A 16,886-nucleotide genomic window follows, 5' to 3' on the forward strand; every position below is an offset into this window, starting at 1 on the left:
AATAGTAAATGTAGAAATAAGAGATGCAGCTGAAAAAGACATTCAAAGGAAATAAAAAAATTATACAAGTGGGATCTGACACTCTTGGGATGTCCAATCCTATTTATTCTCAAATTAATATGAAGGAAACCAAGACTTAGAAGATAAAAATGGCACCAAACTTCATTATTTGAATCAATCCAAGTACATCCCTACTAGAAATCTAGAAATGAAAGTGGAGATGCTAAATAACAAGTTTTCTCCACAAGAAGACTAATAAATACATGCCCCTAGAGGCCAATTCGAATTGGTACTTATACAAAGTGATGAGGAATCATTATCCTTAAAAGGATGAAGCTTTCCCCTCCAAAATCCCTCAAATAGTGGATCTGGTTCCCAATACGAAGAATTTGCATTAAATGACATGGAGCACATTCCTAGATTTTCTCAATCACTAGAGATCCAAAATTTGTGTAATAATTTCATAATTTATTATCCAATATTGGTCCTCATGTAGTAGGGAGAAAGTCTTTGAATTATCCCATCCTCCAAATCTTCATAATCTTCCCAATATTCTTGCAATATTTTATAAAAATAAATAACATTAGGCACAACTATGCAATTATCTCTAAACCTTCCTAATGAATACAATATAGCTCAAAATATGTCATCTAATGCAAAAATGAGAGGTTTAATGTGTTTAAGGATGGTCAGATGGGCCTTAAATTGTATCTAATTTGGAGGCCTATCACATGTGCATAAAAGGTTAAATGAAACTTTAATCATTCAAAGACATTTATTTATTATCAATGTGTAAGTGTCGATAACAATTATGGTAACATCCCTAATTTCACAATGTATTGTTATTGATAGACCATAAATATGAAGTAAACTACCGCAATCACTTGTTTACAACTTGTAATAAAATTTAATCAGAAATTATTTATGCATATATGTTTTGATGTTAAGTCATGCAATATCAATTATAAATGCTACCAACCATCTTAAATTCTGTCATGATAGGACTCTATCATCAATTATCCATTGCACTCAAGTTTTACCACTTGACTCGTTGTTCATTTTTAACATATAAAGGGGTTATTTAAATGTGTTTTAGAACATTGTAGTGACCTCTTCAAGGACAACCCCCCACCTTTTTAAATCATGCCTTAATTCTTTACAGGTATTGCATTGTAACATTAGTCATGTTCATTAAGTGTATCATTAATATTGTCATATTTGCAAAGGTTGGTAGTCAATTCTCACTTTCACTAGTGAGTTCTCAAGATTGTTCAAATATGCAATAATGGTTTTATTGTCTTTTATCCACATCAACATTCAAATTTTATGAGCACAAATTTTAAGGAAACATTACCACTTACTATTCTTTAATTGAGTTATTAATCATGCATCATGAATCTCATGTCAAATGTAGTCTACTGAAAATTTAGTTAGAATCATACCTGAGATGATGACCTCTCACATAATGCTTCTACTTATTTTCTTCTTAAAATTTTTTAAAAGGTGCCAATTCTACAACCTTTTGTTCTAATACCACTTATAACATCCCTCGAAAACCTTGCATGAACGTGCTTGGAGTTAGAAATTTTTTACAACATTTACCAATGTATAATTTTCTGAATTACTTTCCATATTGCTTCAATGATCATTAGATAAGCCATCATCATTACATAGAGTAATTTTAAGTAAAGGGACAGTAAGTTACAAAACCATTAAATGTCATGGTTGTAGCATATTAACTTAACTTCCTTATGTAACTTTGCATTAATTCCATAACTATTTTAACTTTGTTATCTAATCACAATCTTGATAATATAAATGTCACATCATGCAATGAATCAACATCATAGAGACTACACAACAAGCAATCACATCATTAGACACCGGTATACCTTGGAAACCCCATAGGGTGAAAACCAACATGCATTTAATTTTATTATTAAACAAGTGAGGGTGTTCACCCCTCACTGAATGGTTGTAAGGGAGTCCATCCCATGACCACTGTCATAAAATATTACAAATAATATCATCTCAAAATCAACATAACTAGCTATAAGTTATTATAATCATCATGACATCATTTACCCATAAATCCTTATGCATTGTGTCTTTGGGGCTTGGTTCTTCTCATTAATGGATTATCTAAAAAATGATATTCTTTCAATTTGCATAGACCACTAAATTATTTCCTGCCATAATAGTAAACATAATCCAACTTTGCATAAGTGACAATGTTTTCTTGTAACTACTAGTGTCAAAAACTTTTGATATATTGATTAGATCAAGTATTAATCAAAGAAATAATAAATCTATACTAGTGATGTTTCACCATTTATTAATGTGCATCAAAAAAATGTAAACAAAACATTGTGACATGCTTCCTTGAACAACCACTACACATGCATTAATCATAAGCATATAACTATTATAACATGCCTGTAAATAAATACCACATTGATAAATATTCCCCTTGCACAAGAACACCTTCCTTAAGTGGATACATAATCTTTCTCAAAATAAAACTAACATAATCTTGCATGAAAATGCATAATCATTCCAAAAGAAAGCTAATGTAATTTTGCATGCAATTGCATAATCTTTTCAAGTTAAAACTAGCATAAAAAATATTATTCTTGCGCGTGCAACTACCTTTTCTTTCCAAGTGCATATTTTCCAAGGAGAGTTATTTGGAATATCTATTGTACATGAAAATACATGCTCTATTCCAAGTAAAGCTAACATGATAATTATTATTTCTTGTGTGTAAATACATGTACTTATATAAAGGAATGTTAACACATTTATTGCATTCAATTACATATTTATTTTCAAAAATTATAGCACAATAGTTATATTCTCCTCTGCATGCAAATATATATCTTTATTTCCATGAAATCTATTGTAATAACTTATTCTTTTCATGCAAGATGAATATAAATAACTGAGCACAAAACAACACATTCTTTTCCAAGAATAGTAACACATCAACTATCTCTATATCTACATAAGCAACTATTCTTTTCAAGAGAACACACATTGCAGCTATTTTTTGTGCACCTCTACAGATATTCCTTTCCAAAATAAATAATAATAGTTGTTTTTTCCATGTATGCAAAAACACATATTTATTTTTCAAGAAATATACCTCAAATAGTTGTTCTATCCATGCATTAAAAAAATGAATTTCCTATAGTATTTTCAAGACAACAACATGAGTCATCCACGAAAACAATCTCAAGAACCCATGCAATCCACTTATGAATTATTCTCGCTAATTTATCTTCATTTTTCAATAGCTCATTTAAATATTTTCAAGATCATTCTCGTTAAATGGTCTTCGTTTTTCGAATACCCATGCAAATGTTTTCTAAAATTAGACTCATTAAATTATCTTCGATTTTCAATAATTGATGTAGTATTCTAAAGAAATCAAACTTCTAGATGTGTGAAACTATTTTTTCATGCAAACCTACAATAATGTTTACATGGTAGTCATTTTTCTTACATGCAAACATAGACTTCATTACACAATAGCATGCAAACATTTATTTATTTTCTAAAATAAATCTAGCATAATACATATTAATTGCATGCATATGCAATTTCTTTTCTAAGAGAAATCTAATATAATAGATATTGATCTCACACATATGCAAACTATTTTTATAAATTGATGCATAGATAACTTATCTTTTAATGCTTGGAATCCCTCAACCCAACAAGATTATTAACACAATAATCTATGTCAAATAAATAATTTCTACCACACTACTATAGCCAACAATGGCTAGGGAAGATATGAAGCAATATTGCACTCAGTTCCCTATAGGACTAAATTTCATTCAATAATTTGTGTACATCTAATTATTCAAAAACACTCATTCCCCTCTCTTGGCTTGATTCTACATGCATTTGTCCATTAGTTCTCATTTCATATAGGCTGACAATAAGTAGAATTATGAAAATGTGATATATTTTCTAAATCCTAAAAGTATTCCATAAATCACCCGTAAATCACTACAAAAACATATTTTTCTAAATCCTCAAATGACTCCATAAATCATATTTTTCTAAATTCTAAAATCACTCCATAAAATATATTTTTCTAAATTCTAAAATCACTGAATAAATCATCTATAAATCTCTCATGTTTTTTGAAGGTAGATTTGTTTTTGCTTTATGTACAAAATATCATATATCCATAGATTTTCTAAAATTATGACTCATTAATTTTAAAACTAAAAAAAAATACCAACTTGGAAAATACAGTTTATTTACATAGAAGAATATAAATTCTTCTTCAAAATCAAAACCCCATTTTTAAATTTTTATTTTTATTTTTTATTTTCACGAAGAATATTTAATGATTTGGAAGCTCTAATTCTCATACATCAATATTACTAAGTGAAACCAATTTCAAGAATAGAGTTCCTCTCTTCACCCTTCCATTCTCATAGCAATTTTAGTTTCATGAATATCAAAATTAATTTTACAATGAATTCTTCAAGAATTTTTTTCTTGACTCATGTCCACCTATTTCATTATATATATTAGATTAAAGTAATAATATTAATATGTAATACATGAATTTTACAAGAGTTTTTAAAGTAGCTTACACATGGATATTACAATTTCCTTAGCCCATACTTTCTTCCATCACAACTTCTCTCCAAAACACAAAGAATAATCATCTGCAAAATGACCATAGACATGAAATTGTAAACGTTTGAAAGGCATATTTAAGTAGTCCAATAATTGTATATTAAATATGTCATTTTCAAGTGTCTCCATACATATTTAATTCTTCAATAATGTCAATTTATACTAATACCTTACACTATCCCATACTCATATCCAATACTTTATGAATGTCACTTTCTACTAAAACTCTAGCCACTATCAAATAAGAATTTACCTTGAAGGATTTTTCTTGTCTATCCTTCTTCTTAATTAATCACCTACTTCCTTCAAAACACTAACAGATCACTACTCACACTAACAGATCACTACTCTATGGATGATCCTTTGAATTTAACTCATATTCACTTTCTTTTTCAGTTCCCATGGTATACCAAAACAAATGGATGATGACTTTATCCATAGCCTAAAACCTCCCTCATATGATTTGGAATATTCTTCAAATCAATACAGTGTACCAATGTAACCTCTTTCTAGAAGATACAAGATTGGCCCACACTTGAGATTCAAAAGCTAAACCTTCTTAATTCAATTCTTGAGAGAATGGTATAAGATCTACCAACCATGGAATTTACGAATCAAGGCTTTGCCAACCTATTCAATATTAGATATATTAATTAATGGATGCTAAGATCCTCACCTATCACCATCCTCACTCTCTAAATTCCCTTGCATCACCACTTTCCTCACCTTTTCACCCTCGGTTTCTTTGATGTATCCATTTATCAACCTTCAACACTCCATTGTTACTATCATTGTTTAAAACTACTTGAAAATTAATAATACCAACAATTATTGTGAAATACTACTTATATCTTTTTAATTATATCAAATATATAAACTTGATAGTCTACTACTTGGAGATAGTGATCCCAAGTTTTACAACTTAGTAGGGAGAGATAAGGAGAGATGTTGTTGTCAAATTGTACAACCTAATAGATTTTTTTAATTATATTAAATATAATTTCTATAACCCATCATTAGAAAATGACAATGTCAAGTTTTATAATCTATCATTTAATTCTTTACATATATATATAATAAAGGAGGAAAATTGTTAACCTCAATGAGGCTAGAGATAACCTATGTGACATATTGCTTCTTTGAGTGCTTGATGTATTCGGCCCTTTTTCTGTGAAGCCTCACAATAAATGCTCCGAGGTTCTCAACAAACAAACGCCTTGCTAAATAGATTATCCAAGAACTAGCTGCCAACATATCTGCATAACTTTTCGTGTTGTCTTAGAAGGCCTCACATTCTAAAATGAAATGCTTTTATGTTTCCACTTTTCCTTTCCTCCCACACTTATTTTGGCCTTTTCCAACACCATCTTTCAAAAAGAAGTTGATGATAATTAGTCCTTAACTGAGCAATAATAATTTTGGCTATTGGCTCTCCAAGAGATATTGGCCTCTATGTATGCTTTTGGTTGATGACTATGAGTGGGGATTAAACACTTCAATATAATACTTTTTCTTTCTTCCTAGCTCTTTATCCCAAGTACACTTGTGGAACTTATCCATAACAAAATATTTTATCTCTTTGTTGTTTATGGGACACATGTTCAAGCAAATACCCCATTTACTAAACCAAGTGATTTTTCTCTCACACAATATGTCAATAAAGACAACTTTAACCCATCTACCCTCTTCCATTTGCTCATTTTTTTTAAATACCTTATGGCTCCCACCATAGCCCCGTGTTTCACTAAACATGATAGCATAAGGAACTTCACTTTTAATCTTGAATTTGTTTGTAATCAAACGGTTCTAAATTCTTCAATTTGTTTCGAGTGCATGTCAAATGTACTGATGGCCCATGGTTTACAACCATACATAATCATCGGAATTACTAGAAGCCCAAAAAGAGTTTGAGTGGTTTTCTAGCCCCATAACTCCTCTATACCTATTTTGAAAAGCATAAAATGATTTCCACCACCCAAAGTTATTTTTTTCTATAACCATCCCAACTTATATTTTTGTTGAAGTCAATTTGAGTTATTTATAATCGCAACTTCTTCAAGAATGTTCCCTTCAAAGTAGAACTTATGCTAGTTATGTTTTTTATAGAGAAAACCACAACTTTCTTTTGGCTAATATTGAGTTGCATCCCCACACTTGTAGAGAAATGCTCAATGGTAGTAAGTTTTCTTGCAAACCAAGAGCTGATTTAGCAATGAGGATCATCTACATACAAAAGGATCCTTATAATAAACTTGCCCAAATAGATACCATCACCCCTTGAAAATTTAACCACTCATCATATATAAACCAAAAAATTATTAACACAATTACAAATCTCCTTAATATGTATGATATTCGCAATTACAGTGCATGAAAATTTCATGATGGTTGCCACATTATCATGGTAAAAAAATGTATATTTTAAAATTTAATATTTGTAACTTTAAAAGAAGGATTAGGGATTTCAATAGTTTTTAATTTAAATTTTGATTGGTTAAAAAATATGAATTTTAGATGAGGAAAGTATATTTTAAAGATTGTGATTATTTTAAAATTGAATAAAATTTAAATTGGAAATTTTTATATAGTTGGGGAAAAATTATTATGTCTTTTTAATCTATTTCATAGTTTATATTAAATAACAATGACTGATATTTTTTTAAAGTCAAGAAAATAACAGAAAATATTTATCTTATTATTGCTAGATTCCTTTGCAATGATATTAAGACTAACAAGATTCACTGATGTCTCTAAATCCAGCCTTCCTTACAATACAATTTGGATAAAATATGTCTATTCACTTATAGTGAGAAGGAATGTTTTAATCGCCACTTTTAAAGATAGACAAGGTTTAAGGAAACCTTGTATCACTACTTGGTAGCTTTCAATATTAATTATTTTGAAAAGAATAATTTAAATCAATAATTTAAAGGTTTATATATATATATATATATATATATATATATATATATATATATATATATATATATATATATATATATATATATAGATATATATATATATATATATATATACACGTTGATAGGCATGGGATTTTTAAAATTCTAATTTTATTAGTAAATATCTATGGTATATTTTTAGTAGTGTTTGTTAGAAATTTATTTTAAAAGTATTTATAAATTAAGTTCAAACAAAATGTTTGTAAAAAAGTTTGAGTGTGAAATAAGGTATGACTTTATTTGACATATCTTATTGATAAACTATGGTATTGTGACAAATCTTATCCACACGTTAAGAATATTCAAAGTATTTTCTTATCTATTTTTCTTTAATGTATATATGTTATGTTGATAATAATAATAATAATAATAATAATAATAATAATAATAATAATAATAAGAATAAGAATAAGAATAAGAATAAGAATAAGAATAAGAATAAGAATAAGAATAAGAATAAGAATAAGAATAAGAATAAGAATAAGAATAATAATAATAATAATAATAATAATAATAATAATAATAATAATAATAATAATAATAATAATAATAATAATAATAATAATAATAATAATAATAGATCGACAATTCATCGGAGCTCTGCGGAAATGGAGCGCGGCGGTTTCGGTTAGTCACAAGGGTTCCTGTTTTTTTCTGCGGTTCGCATCGAATATCCTCCCGGTCACTCTCACCGCTTCCCCGGTCGTCGTTCCCTCTCTAGGCCGCTCACGGGCTCGGGCCCTCCCCTGCTCTCCTGTTCAACCTCCGCCTCCTCTGCACCTACTACCGGAACGCCATAACCGTCTTCGGTCACGCTGCCCTAACCCTAAGTTCTCCGCGGTTAACTGTGCCGAGGTGTCCACTGTTCCGAGGTTTGTCGCTGTCAAGATGGAGGATCAGGACGCTGTCGGCTACTCTGAGGACCCGCTGGAGGGCGTCTCCATCTGGCGTACACCCTACTCTACAACTCAAGGTATGTTCCATACAGATCTCCTGGAAAATTTGGTTTCTTATTCCGATGGGTTGCCGACGAGTCACTATCCAGTGATTCTCCCGGACTCCCCCCCCACCTGGCCGGCTTTATCTACTCCTCCTCACTCTCCGGCCACCCTGGGTTTTGTGGCGGGCTGTATAAACCCTAACCCTAGTTCCGCCCCTATTCATACCTCGGAACCCTGGTCAACTAATGTCATTCCGCCTTCCGCCCCCCCCTTAATCGCCTCCTCATCAGTCGGACCTCTATCGGGTAGCTTCACGAGGATCTCGCCTCTCTCTGGACCTCATTTCACCACCAGTACTAGCCCCCTGCACCCCGCCCCCAGCGTTCCTCCCCCCAGGGTTTCGGCCCCGACTTGGTATCATTCCCTCCGTCGAGATCTTGTCACAAACAGAAGTACCGTTGTTTTAAATCTAGGGCGGAGGATACTTTTCTCAGGCTTGAAGAAGATATACAGTGGGGTGAAATTATGGATTTCGCAGACAGGGTCCTCGTGGGTTGCATCAGAGGCAGACATTACTCGGCAGCTCAACTCAAGACTTGGGCTACGGAAGTATGGGGTCATCATCTGGTTGACATACCCTTTGTGCAAACCTTTGTGAGAGGATGGTTTGCATTCAAATTTGCTCGTGCCGACCACACAAATTGGGTCCTATCCTCGTTTTGGCACTTCGAACATGCTCCAGTACTTCTTAAACGATGGACCCCTTTATTCAACCCGGCAACGGAGCAGATTGGGATAGGTCCGGTATGGATCAGGTTTCCCGGTCTCCCCCTGCAGTACTGGTCAGAAGACATATTCAGGAGAATTGGAAATTCCATCGGCGGCTTCATGGACTATGACAAATTGTATCTTCACACGGGTATGATGGCTTACGCACGCCTCCTCATCAACCTGGACACTAGGGGCGGCCTTCTGGAATATATCACGATACAATGGAGGGACACATCCTGGAGGCAGATCATAGATTACGAAGGAATCCCATACAGATGCCGCAGATGCCACAAAGTTGGGCATCTCTATCAGGATTGCCCTCTACTTCGTAAAGGAATGGTACAAAACCATGAAGATACACAGGCTCGTCCCCCCCCATCACCTGCTCATCCACTTACAGGAGAACCCGGGGACACTCAGGGGCAGGTTGATGGATCTCCTCCAGATCCTCTGAGTTCCTCGACTGGGGTCCGGACCCGCGCATCATCCGCCACAGCCCCCGCAGACTCTGCACCGATGAGGACCGATATGCCGGGTATGTCTGTCCCATCTTCAACTTTCATTCTATCGCCCCTGATTGAACATCATGGTTCTGCATCTGCACATTTGCATCAATTGCACAATGCACATACATCTTCAATTTCATCCATCGCTTCTCTCCCTCCCTCTCTCATCTGCCCTATTCCCTCCCCCCCTCTGATCTCCTCCTCATGCTCGCCTACTCTCCCCCCCACTTCTGAAGAGCTCCCGGCCCCATCTTCCCCTGTTCCCCCCAGATACTCCCTCCACCCCAGATCTAAAGACAGAGGCCCGGATGTTATTGGACTTGCCCTGGATTCTGCGCCTGCCTCTCTCAAGCACACTAGGGGCAGGCCATCACGCATATCGAAAGCTAGACACACTGCAGATGCTGAAGTTGCCATTGGACGACAACAGACCATCTTTCGGGCCCTTAGAGCACAGACTGGCCCTGCCTCCCTACCGTCATGAAGATTCTATCCTATAACTGCAGAGGGTTTGCTAGTAATCCCAAAAAACTAGCCCCCAGGAGACTGCTCTCCCTTGCACAACTGGATATTATCTTTCTACAAGAGACTCTTTGCCCTGCTGATACTCTTATTCCCATATTCAAGTCCTGGTTACCCAATTGGACCTTCTTTGCACTAGATGCTGCTGGGAGATCTGGTGGATTGGCTATTGGCATCAATAATAAAGCCCTGAGGCTTAAGAATTCTTGGGGTGGACGAGGGTATATTGGAATTGATGCATATGCTCGCTCCATGGAACTTGACCTTCGCCTCATCAATGTATATGGCCCATGCTCTGATAGGGCGACCTTCTGGAACTCCCTTCTGGGATCAACCCTATTATGAGAAGATAACATCATTATGGGAGGAGACCTTAACTTGACCATGGGCTTCTGTGAATCCTGGGGACATGCAGCCAGGGTGGATCCTTTCTCGGAAACTATATCTACTCTGTTGGATGATCACCACTGGATAGATACTCCTATGGCAAAACTTCAACCCACCTGGTCTAACAATCGATGCGGTGACCAGAGCTTAGCCAGGAGGCTTGACAGATTCCTGATTAAAGAACCCCTACATAACAGCATTGCTCACATCAGACAGTGGATTGGATCAGGGGGCATCTCGGATCATCGGTCAATCTACCTGGAGACCACTGACTCCCACAACAGAATTAAGAGCCCTTACAAGTTTAACTCTTCATGGTTACAGGACCCATCCTACACTCAGATGATCACTGAGTATTGGCAGAATAACCCCATCAGGGACGGTGAAAACCTTATTGAAGGCTTCACTAGGAAGTTATCCGAGCTCAAAATAATTTCTAAGCTCTGGGCTCATTAGAAGCGTCTCCGGGATGACCACACATTGAGCGAGGCTGAAAGGATCATTGCTACTCATGAGGAAGATGAGGGAGGCACCTTCCCTACCCACGAAAGAAAGGAGCTATACTCTACTCTCATTACCAAACGGACACAGATCCTGAAAGAAAGAGAAGAAAGTTGGAGGCTGAGAAGCAGAGCCATATGGCTCACAACTGGGGATGACAACACCAGATTCTACCACAACTTTGCCAATGGCAGGAAGGCCATTAACACAATCAGGTAATTAAAAGATGATCAGAACCATATAGTCACATCTGAGAGGCACCTGTCAAAGCTAGCAACTGATCACTTCAAAAGCATATATAAGGCACCCAGGGAGGCCAACATACTCGAAATCATGAGGGTGGCCGAGAAATTCCCCAGATTCGTCACTCAAGAGGAACAAGATGACCTCACTCAGGAAGTGACCATGGAGGAACTTGAAGCGACCATCAAATGGTTTAAGAAAGATAAGAGCCCTGGCCCGGATGGATGGTCCATTGAGTTCTATATCGCCTTCTTTGACATCCTGGCAAATGATCTCCTGAAAGTCATCGAGCTTTGCAGGCAGGAAGGTAGAGTTTCTTCGGCCCTAAAATCCACCTTCATCGCCCTCATCCCTAAAGCCGACCACCCTGCATCTTTCAACGACTTCCGACCTATATCTCTCTGCAACTGTCTATACAAAATTGTAGCCAAAATCATTGCCAACCGTCTGAAGCCTATCTTATCTCGCCATATTTCATCAGAACAATTCGCTTTCTTAAACCACCGACAGATCCATGAAGCCATAGCTACTGCTCAGGAACTCCTTCATACCCTCCACACTAAAAAACAGAAAGGCATGATATTGAAGGTGGACCTATCCAAAGCCTTTGATAGAGTCAATTGGCTCTACATCAGATTGCTACTGACTCACCTCGGCTTTCCATACCACTTCACTAAATGGGTCATGAGCTGCATCACTGATGTGCCATATAGTGTCCTCCTCAACGGGGAAGCCACACCTTTTTTCACATCGGAAAGAGGGCTTAGACAGGGTTGCCCTCTCTCCCCTCTCCTCTTCCTACTTGTCATGGAGGGGCTCAGTAGGCTTATCATTGCAACCAGGGATAGGCACCAGATGACTGGCATCAATATATTGGAAAAAAATTTCCTCACGCACCTACTGTTTGTGGATGATATCCTCATATTCCTCAATGGAGGTATTGGAGATGTCACAACCCTCCACAATAACTTCCTCCTATTTCAGCAAGCTACGGGGATGATGGTAAATGATAGTAAATCCACTATCACATCGGTTGGTTGCTCTAGACATGAGATAGCATACGCCACTCACCGCTTCCCCTTCACCTCAACTACCCTTGATGATGGTATCAAGTATTTGGGGTATAGACTAAAACCCCTTGGCTACAAAATTGCCGACTGGACTTGGCTGATAGCCAAGGTGGAAAAAAGACTTCAGACATGGTATCACAAATACCTCTCTCGAGCGGGTCGGCTGATTCTCATTAAAGCGGTTATAGAAGCTACGCCAGTCTACTGGATGACCCTTGCTTGGATACCACGTGGAGTACTCAACAGAATCCAGAGTATATGCTCTAGATTTCTATGGAAAGGACAACAATCTCGGAAGATCTTTGCATGGGTGAAATGGGACACTATAGCCAAGCCAAGGCGCTGGGGTGGCTGGGGTATCAAAAGGCTTGATCTCTTTGCAAATGCTCTAGCTACTAAACTTGGATGGCAGCTACTGACCTCTGATAGCCTTTGGTCCCGTGTCGCCCAAGCAAAATACATCAGACCTACTCATCTTATGGACTGGTTCCGACAGCATCAAGAGCCTGGGCATAACATATCCAACATTTCGAAGGCAGTGTTACGCTCCCTTCCTCTTTTAAGGGAGGGCATTACCTGGCGCATCAAGAGTGGGCAGAGCATTAGAATTGGGAAGGACCCATGGGTCGGATGTGGTAATACACACAGACTCTCGGAAGGCCTCATCAGACACCTACACAGCAGAGGCATCTCACATATCAATCAAGTTGGCGACGGTGATAACTCAAGTTTCCTACAACAGGCTTGGCTTTCATCTGAGACACTGGGTATACCTGAGCAATGGCAGGCTGAATGGGGTAATTTCACTGACGCTCTCACCCAGGCACACATTAGGTTGACTGAGGGACCGGACGAGCTCATTTGGGCCTATTCAAAACATGGAATGTACACCCCCAAAATGGGGTACCTGAAACTAATGGAGCCACATATGCCCCCGAATATCCTCCCTCACTGGAAAAATTTATGGAAGCTACAAGCAGCCCCCCGCTGCCGTCTATTAATGTGGAACATCTTATTCAACAAGATCCCCACAGGGAAAAATCTCATGAAAAGATCTTACCACGGGCCTTACAGATGTCACCTCTGCTGTAGCGAAGAGGAGAGCACGGATCACCTATTCCTCCACTGTACAGTCACTAGAGAGTTCTGGCACAGAATATCATCACATTATACCTTCCTCACAGCGTGGCATGGCGCGAACATACAGGAGGCTTGGAGCTCTTGGATTCGAGCACACTCAGGAAAGATCATTAACATGCCTCTCATCGTGTGTAGAGCTATTTGGATAGCTCGGAACCATATCATATTCAACAACAAAGCTCCCCACTGGCCTACAATCCTAAATCATGCCATTGCAGACTACAATCTAATACCAGATGTTGTATCCAACCCCCCACCCCGCACTATTAATCCCATTGCTATTGATAAGACAAAGCCCTGGGCCTTCTTCGATGGTTCCGCACAGGATGCGGGCTGTGGTGGTGGTGCTGTATTATACATCAATGAATCACACTGCTTCAAAATACAGATCAAACTTGGAAATGGCACAAATAATTTCGCCGAATTATGCACCGCAAAGCACATCATTCATTTTGCTCACCAAAAGCACTGCAGACACCTGCAATTGTTTGGAGATTCACAGATTGTTTGCAATTGGCTAAATTCTGCATCTCATTGTCATGCATATTCTTTGAGAAACATACTGGATGAAGCCAAAAGACTGACATCATCTTTTGAATCTTTTTTCTATCGTCATATATACAGGGAACAGAATACAGAAGCGGACCAACTTTCCAAAGAAGTGGCGCACAACCATCTAGATCAATGGCTGATACAGGAGCATATTGATGGAACCTTCCATCAATATTATCATAGGCCTTTTGACGACCTCAATAGAACGGGTCATTGACCCGCCCAAAAACAGTCATAGCCATTTTTGACAAATTTTGACACATGGACTTATATTGTATATTTTTAAGTTTATGCACGGCCTATAGCAGTACTCATTATGCAGAGCAATATTTTTGTAAAAAACTTGGATTCAGTAAACAGTCAACTATATGACTCCCTGCGTGGAGATCCAGCTCTCTCAGTTTATTTTTTGTATATACAGACAGGTCACTGACCTCATATGAATATGCGACCAGCATCTACAAAATGTAATTTCCTATTATTAATAGAAATTACGACTTTTTCCTTAAGGGAAAAAAAAATTAATAATAATAAAAGCTATAATTTAGTTAAATTTTTGGATTTTTTAAATATTGGTAATGTGAGATGTATCCTGAACTAAATGTGTTGATGTGTATTATCAATTGATTCCTATCATGTTTTATGTGTTATTTAATTTATGTGACCCTCATAATTAATTATACCAACATATACATACATACATACATACATACATACATACATACATATATATATATATATATATATATATATATATATATATATATATATATATATATAGTTACTAAATAAACAAAGAGCACAAAAATGGTAGCTGTCTCCGAGATTGGAAACCGCACATGCTACAGAAAAAATATTATCTTGAACACATTCTTGTCGAGGCAAAGCATTAGTTTTCTCTATCTCTAATACCTCTTATATAGTTCAAAAAATTGACCTTTCCTGTTAATACTATTAAAAGGTCTTCATATATGAACATCTTGCCAACTTATTTTGTAGACCTTGACTTAACAAAAGAACCATTATACTACCTATATAAGCTAATAACAATATTAACAATAATACTAGTTTCCACCATGATCAACTAAAAGAGGGTTTACCCAAGCTCATAATTAATTATACCAACATATACATACATATATATATATATATATATATATATATATATATATATATATATATATATATATATATATATATATATATATATATATATATATATATATATATAAGTTACTAAATAAACAAAGAGCACAAAAATGGTAGCTCGTCTCCGAGATTGGAAACCGCACATGCTACAGAAAAAATATTATCTTGAACACATTCTTGTCGAGGCAAAGCATTAGTTTTCTCTATCTCTAATACCTCTTATATAGTTCAAAAAATTGACCTTTCCTGTTAATACTATTAAAAGGTCTTCATATATGAACATCTTGCCAACTTATTTTGTAGACCTTGACTTAACAAAAGAACCATTATACTACCTATATAAGCTAATAACAATATTAACAATAATACTAGTTTCCACCATGATCAACTAAAAGAGGGTTTACCCAAGCTCAAACCTCATTTTAATGGGGTTGAAGTTTCCTCTAGACCCATGTCAGGAACTTCCATAGGAACTATCGTTGGAGCCTCTGGAGTAGCTAATGGTTGGACTCCTGTGTCGATGACCTCACAAACTCTATATTTCCTCAGACGAGAAGGTAACACTTTCTCGTCCCCTAGCCTAATATCCACATTGTGAATATACTTAAGATAACTTGAAAAAATTGTATTCATATCCCTAATTTGACAATCCTACAGTTTCTCTATATTTGTCAAACTCTTTAGGACTACTTCAATTCCACTCATGCATTGGTTTATAGCCTTTAATTGAATTTATGTCTCTAGCTTCCTTTTGTCCCTCTCCTCTTCTGCCTCCACTTGCAGCTTCCCCACCAAAGTATTGGCATGCCATGATGTCTCTAAATTTTTATGATACATAGTTTTCCACGTTATGTATTTCCCTGTATCAATAATCTAGTCTACTTCTTCTTCAGTTTTGTTATCTGAGACAAACCTTCACTACCTTCAAACCTCATTCTCCCAAACTTCAACAATTCATTTTCCTTTCTGCAACACTATAACATGGTAATTGTCCATAGCAACCCTCTTCGCCACCTCCATGTGTGATCACGTGCTCGAACCAATTTCTTGTGCATCAACTTTGGGTTTACTTCTCACCCTACCCCCCACACTTTGAACCTTTCTGTTGCACTCTCTCAAAGCTTGGTTTCCCTCATTTCTACAACTATTGCAAGCTCACTATTCCACCACCTTTCAATGTTCTCCCTCAAGTTGAAAATTCCTATTCCCAAACCCTAATTTAAAGGAGATATCATTAACTTTCCTTGCTTGCCTATTTTTAGTACTTTCCCTCACCATTTTTGGTATCTCCGATCTGCTAGTAATGTTTCTATTCATTCGTGTGTTCCTATGGGCACTCTCCCGCTCATTTTCCCTTCCTAGCAGTTTATAGAGACTAATAATTGTCATTAGCCTCCTTCTGTATGCTTTCACTTTTGATGTCATACCTTCCCACTCCTCTCGTTGCTCTCTCTCATTGATTAGCAAATCTGCATGATGAAC

General features: G+C 36.5%; 1 protein-coding gene across 1 annotated transcript; it reads left to right on the forward strand.

Annotated features, from left to right (window-relative positions):
* Positions 1-11,583: 11,583 nt before the first annotated feature.
* Positions 11,584-14,472, forward strand: LOC149201236 (uncharacterized). The gene has a single exon (XM_089401231.1). It carries the CDS (start codon positions 11,584-11,586, stop codon positions 14,470-14,472), a length of 2,889 nt encoding a protein of 962 aa, XP_089257357.1.
* Positions 14,473-16,886: the final 2,414 nt, after the last annotated feature.

This window comes from Pinus tabuliformis, chromosome 2_1, assembly GCF_031772625.1.
Source record: "Pinus tabuliformis cultivar Carrire ecotype Pingquan chromosome 2_1, CPIR1, whole genome shotgun sequence".
Taxonomy (NCBI): Eukaryota; Viridiplantae; Streptophyta; class Pinopsida; order Pinales; family Pinaceae; genus Pinus; species Pinus tabuliformis.

Bases quoted from the DNA above. Each gene is read 5' to 3' on its own strand.
- LOC149201236 (XM_089401231.1), top strand. From the start codon at position 11,584: ATGAGGGTGGCCGAGAAATTCCCCAGATTCGTCACTCAAGAGGAACAA.